Below are 6,002 nucleotides of genomic sequence, written 5' to 3'. Positions count from 1 at the left end.
ACTCATTAAGGTCATTAAATTTTTAAAAATCTAAAATTAAAATGCAATGAGACCCAATGAATTTGATAATTTTGGAAAATCTTGCCTAAAGCCTTTGAGAACTAGGCTGAAAATGCTGCAATTCCCCTTCTCTAAGTGATTAAAAAAAAAAAAAAAAAAAGAAAACTTCTGATACATTCAAGATACCTGTAAATAAAAAAAAAAAAAAGATACCTGTAACTAATATATAAGTCTGCTATTTCAGAAATGTGGCTTAGGGCCAGGCATTTCAAATATATTTGCAGGGATAAAATAAAAGTCCCACAACTTTTGCATTTGTAACATGTTCTTTCCATGCCTATAATGTCTGGGACTTAAGAGGGTGAGGCAAGAGGACCGTGAGTTCAAGGTTATCCTGGATTTCATAATGACAGTGTGTCTCAACAAAACAAAAATAAAAGAATAAAAACCAAAATCCCCAAAATAACAAGAAAAAAAAAAAAAAACATACTTTTTCTGGAAGCTGAGATTCAACTTCTTTCTTCAATCTTCTCAATAAAAATGGTCTCAGCACCTTGTGTAGACGCCTGATGATCAGGATGGTTTCTTCTTCATTTAAGTCCACCTACAAAGGAACTTCAGATGAATGTGGGTTTCTTAAAGGATATTTCATACAATAAAGTATTAGGGGGCTGGGGAGATGGTTCAGTGGAATAAGTGCTTCCCAGTAAGCGCAAGGGCCTGAATTCAATTCCTAGTTCCACCAAAAAAAAAAAAAACCAATAAAGTATTACGTATATTTGTTGTGTGTTTCAATGCATAAATGAAATTTTACATGCATTAAAACCAGGCTTACACTAACCATCCACACCTTCAAATTGTTTTCCCATCTGTCCATTGTAAAGGACAATGGCTATCATTGCCTTAATGTTGTGTTCTCTAGAAAGGGGTACAGAAACCAGCTTCTAGATCAGTAGTATCCAGAAATTCCAGCTAGTTGGGAGGCTTAGGCAGCAAATCCATAAATTCAAGGCCAGCCTGGGCAACCTAGAAAGATCCTTTGTCAAAATAAATTTTTTTTAAAGTGGACAAGTTTTGAGAGTGTAGCTCATTTGCCTAGTATGCATGATGCAACAGGCCCTGAGCTCAGTCCCTAGCACAGCAAAACTAAACACACAATTAAAAAACCCTCATTGGATGCTGAGACAATAGCAGAGAAAAGACAAGAGTTAATGTGTTTCTTCTTCAAGCTGAACACTTCAGTTAGACCTTGATGTGGTTGTTTCAGAAATGTAATAAGAGAACAGGAAGAGGAATCACCGTAGACCCCTTTCATGCTGGTAAGTCTCCAAGTTGCTCTATACCATAATTCTCTTTTGGTCTGCCCTGATTTTGTTCAAGTTTAGTCCTAATGAGAAAATCCTCTACATTTCCATTTCCTTTCCACTATGAACCTCCAGGGGGCAGAATCAACTGGCACTACTCTACAAATGGGAAAGCCAGTTAAGTAGCCACAGATGGCATGTGTGCCTCGGAGGTACCTCATGACTAAAGGGCAACAGAGTTTAAACATAAATGCTCCTAATTCATTCTTAGTGGCTTTCATTCCTATAGTTGAGGAACCATTAGTGTTTTCATAAGTGAGTTCTAAGAGAAGGAATAGAAATAATACACCTGAAGGAATAAAATTGAAAATGGTTACTTCAAGAATTCAAGCATATTTCTGTACACATGAAATGAAGCCTTATAAAATTTTTTTTAAATGTGTGCAAGAAATTCCATGTAAACTAGTTTGGTTTTATACACAAACTCTTTATGGAAATACTTTGAGGGGAAGTCCAAGTTTATAACAAGGAAAGATCTGCTTTAGGGTTTTCATTCAATTGGTTGAGTTAGTCTGGTTCAATTAATTCAACAAATATACCCATGTTCACCTTCCTAGTAGCCTCTGTGGGTCTGTGTTCCACCCGTCAGAAGCATTCTCTAGGGACAAGGAACATGCTGGCCAAAGGGAAGGTGTTAGGAGGCCCATGCATACCTCCAGGTTCAGAGAAGAAAATAATCCTGGGAGGAGACCATATCTACCCAATGACTGGCTCCATAAAGCACATAACACTATAACCACCCTGTGAGTTCTCCTTGGTTCTAATGTTCTTCAGGCCCTTTGATTTCATTGTTATGAGATAGAGAAAAACACCCCAAAAGTTAGAGAAGTACCCTTTCGCCAGTCATGGCAAACGGAGCATTAAACCACTGTTCGAATGTGCTGCAGCTCTTAAAAATTGTAGGGAGGAGGAAGTTGAGGAGGGCCCAGAGTTCAGGGAGCTTATTCTGCAGTGGGGTTCCAGTCAAGAGGATTCTTCTGGGGGCCACATAATGAGTGTTCAAGACCTGAGTCAGCTTGCAGTGGTGGTTTTTCATTCGGTGGCCTTCATCCACGATCATGTATTTCCACCGAATCTGCAACACAAGAGGAAGGCCACATGTGGTGAGGAAAGGAACATACAGCAGGTAATTGGGGGTGTGGAAACCCAAAGAGCCCACATTTGGTACATGATACAGTCTGATGCCCCAGAAGATGAAAGCACCTCAACGGACAGACCACTTCTCATGCCTGACAGAGTGCATAAAACACCATGTGATTATGGGATATTAAAGTAACAGTGCTCCTTAAAGGATACGGGATTCCAAGTCATCCTTTTACAAGGAAGGAAATTTGAACCCCCAATAAAATTGTTGATCCAGCCCTCAGGTCCTGCCTCTCCTTATCCAATGCTCCTCTTACTGACTTTGGGTCATACTGCCTCTCTCCATACTAACTACAGAACAGAGATACCCACTGGAAACAGAAAGTAAGGACTGGTTTCTCCAAGATGGCCCTAGCAGGTGTCTGTAGCTGAAATATTTTTGGCTTCAGCTCCATTTTCTAATCCACTGGGCTGGGTATCTTTAAGGCTTGACTAAGTGTTTTATTTTCTTTGATTTGAATGGGTTCCTAACATTGATATATTGTAATATTTCACATAAAAATCTAAACATTGTGCTTCTGTTAAAAAAATTATGCTAAACAAAGAGGCTCCCTTGGTTCAAGTATATTCCTTATTCGCCAGGTCTAGGATCGCCTGTGTTGTATTTAAAATGTCCTCACTGAGAAAGAGGCAACACAAAATACCATTCTTCCATTTGTGCCACTACTCCAGAATTATACACAACAAACTGTCTCAAGATGACTATCATAGAAAAAGTTGAGCATGCGCATAATACCATCCCCTTTCCTAAATCCAGAGTTTCATCCTCTCTGATACTTCAGCCCTCTCAAGGTCACTGCTCAGTTTCTGAAAGTGACTGTAAGGAAGAATGTTCCACTCGCCTACCCTCTCCCTACACAGCAACAGAGTGACCAAGAAAAGCACTTGTAGTTTGGATGTCCCCAGACCCTGTAGCCAAGCTCTTCTGAGAGAGAGGCAGCAGCCAAGCAGACTGCCATGGCATCCTTGCCTTTTCCATTAGAAGCACTAGTAATACTGGGAAAAGGAATAAAATCATAATTTAGACAGAGAGGTACAAGTGAAAGAAACTACCATAAATTTTTCCTTCCCCTACCACTTCCAAGAAAAGGGCTTAAGAATGATTACAGCTGTACTATCAATTGTCCCAAACTCAACACTGGCAGATAGAAATGTATTTAAATAAATTTTCTAAATCTACTTCCTTGCCTAATTTAGCTTATGAAATAGTACACATGGAATCAGAGGCCGCTGGTTTTGCTGTTGGGTTTCCTACTAATTAGGTCTTCTCTTGGAAAAAAATTACTGCCCCTTCCATAGCTCCATTTCTCGAGTAACAAATAAAAGCAATGCATCTCATTACCAGGCATCTCCAATGAATTTTGAAATACACATGCAGAAGACATGATATGGATTTTTTTAAAAGGATCTCAAATGGACAAGCACACTCCCACAGTAATATTGGAAGCGCATCATTTTTGACACTGCCAAATTCATCTCTGAGCACGAGGGGCAGGAATGCAGCGTTGTTGTCAGTGCCATCTCAATTATTAAACCTCCCCTGGGAACATGCTTTCTTTATGTTATTTCCTATGATGCCATGAAGGGAACTCAGTTCCCACAGCCAAAGTTTAATGCAGGGAGAGAACAAACGGCAGAAAAAAGGAGTCTGCTCAATGCTGGGTATAACTTAGTTTCAGATTATAGTGGTTTCCAAAACCCCATGGGGTAAGAGAAATTATCGAGGGAAAAAAAATAAGTTCCTATGATTACTTCATGAAAAATAGTACTTTCATTTTTCTACACAACCATCCTAGGAGAAAAGATGACATGAAGGGGGGAAACCCTTCTATTTTTTGGCTAACGAATAACTTAGGACATATGAATGAAGACATTCACAGGGCACAGAAGCAACTCTTTCTCAGCACCCTCTAAATACTCACAGGAAGAGACCTCAGTGCTCTGAACAATGATTGCCCATTACTTTATCAGAAAAGAACTGCAAACAGATATAACACATGCACCTCAGCTTGGACAAAGGCTCATACGGGGAGTCCATATGGAGAGGTGCCTGCTTATCTTCCCAGGGAAAGAGATAGAGGCAAAAAAGGAATGAAGTTACACTGACAATAACCCAGGGCAATAAAAATAATTATTTCTTCCCAAGAACGCTCAAGGCTGTTGTAGGAAAAAAGTTGCAATGTGAACCCAGGTGAAGTTCTTAAAATAGGTAACATATTAAGTATGAGAAGATAGGGAAGAGTCCAGGATCAAACACACACACATAGGAAAAGACAGTGGTGTGCAAAAAAACTAAAGCCTATCACCAAAATGTATCAGACTTATGGGAAAAAAAAGAAAAGAAAGAGACCAGACATCCAATGATCAAATTATACCATTGAGTATAATTTGGTGAACACTTTGCAGTCCGGCGAGATAGCCTATAATTAGAGATGAAAGAATTTTTTTCAAAAAGCATACCTTTGCAAGAATGTGCTTGTCTTTTATAATGTACTCGTAAGTAGTCAAGAGGACATTGAACTTGCCACTCCGTAGCTGGGGGACCAGGGAGCGGCGCATTGCAGGGGTACCCTGAATGGAGAGAAAAACATACCAGTTACCCAATGAAAGTGCTTGTGCACCGTTCCTCACAATTCATGGCTTAATGGAGCCCAGACATGTGACATATGTGCATAGGTGCATTATTATATGCTGATCCATCACCCGTGAAGAAAGTCTCAGCTACATCACACACATCCTGACACTTTCCAAACCCTGACAGGAAGGTTTTCCCACTTGTGACTGATGGAGTAAAAGATAAAAGGAAACTGCAGCAAGCTTGCAGTCACAGGGAACCTGCTGCTTGGCTGAAAGGCTGCATTTCTGTGGGCATGGGTGGTGGGTGGCTGGGAGCCCGGGTAATTGCCTGACTTTGCAGGACCTTCAGCAGCAGAGCAGCCGCAGCAAGCCAGGCAGCAGCGCACAGAGTGTGCGGTATTTGTCATTTGTATTACTCTCTTCAGAAACCTCGCAATATGATAATTAACAATTTTCTTCTGCATTTCACTATCTGAAAGTAATTATGGTTTATTACAGTAATCTTCTTGGGATGATTAACTCTCACTGTTTGGTACATGATGTACATGACAAAACTTTACAGCCGAATACAGTTCACAGATGTGCATATGGAATGAAGAAAACAGGGTCTAATTTTTGCTTTTCCACATTTATATATAAATACAGCACTCCAAACCTTATAAGAAATCTTCACCACAGAAGGAGCCCACTTGTCAAATTCATATGTCCAGTTAGACAGAGTCCTACAGAACAACAAAAAATATAGAAAAAGAAAGACATTCAGAAAAAGGTCAGTGCTTAAAAGATGTTCTTTATCTTCAGGCCTTGGCTTAGAAGGGGCTAAAGAATATAAAATATCTCAACTACATGCTTATTTAAAAGTGCAGAAATAAGAGATAAGTTGGAAATAAGTTGCTATGAAGCATGACTTTGTGCTTC

At 39.7% G+C, this 6,002-nt stretch overlaps 1 protein-coding gene across 6 annotated transcripts in view; it reads right to left on the bottom strand.

Annotated features, from left to right (window-relative positions):
* The window catches only part of Smarca2 (SWI/SNF related, matrix associated, actin dependent regulator of chromatin, subfamily a, member 2), a 189,710-nt gene that overhangs the window by 108,690 nt on the left and 75,018 nt on the right, over nt 1–6,002 (bottom strand). For all 6 annotated transcript variants that reach the window (XM_023721884.1, XM_023721874.1, XM_023721877.1 and 3 more), the window contains exons 16-19: nt 5,740–5,806; nt 4,968–5,078; nt 2,197–2,439; nt 491–604 (exon numbers count right to left, since the gene is read on the bottom strand). In XM_023721884.1, the coding sequence (XP_023577652.1) occupies nt 491–604; nt 2,197–2,439; nt 4,968–5,078; nt 5,740–5,806 (535 nt within the window). The remainder of the gene's footprint in view (nt 1–490; nt 605–2,196; nt 2,440–4,967; nt 5,079–5,739; nt 5,807–6,002) is intronic.

The sequence above is a fragment of the Octodon degus genome, unplaced genomic scaffold (genome assembly GCF_000260255.1).
Source record: "Octodon degus isolate 3935 unplaced genomic scaffold, OctDeg1.0 scaffold00087, whole genome shotgun sequence".
Taxonomy (NCBI): Eukaryota; Metazoa; Chordata; class Mammalia; order Rodentia; family Octodontidae; genus Octodon; species Octodon degus.
The sequence above is the reverse complement of the archived record's forward strand: the minus strand, read 5'-3'. Positions and strand labels throughout refer to the sequence as shown.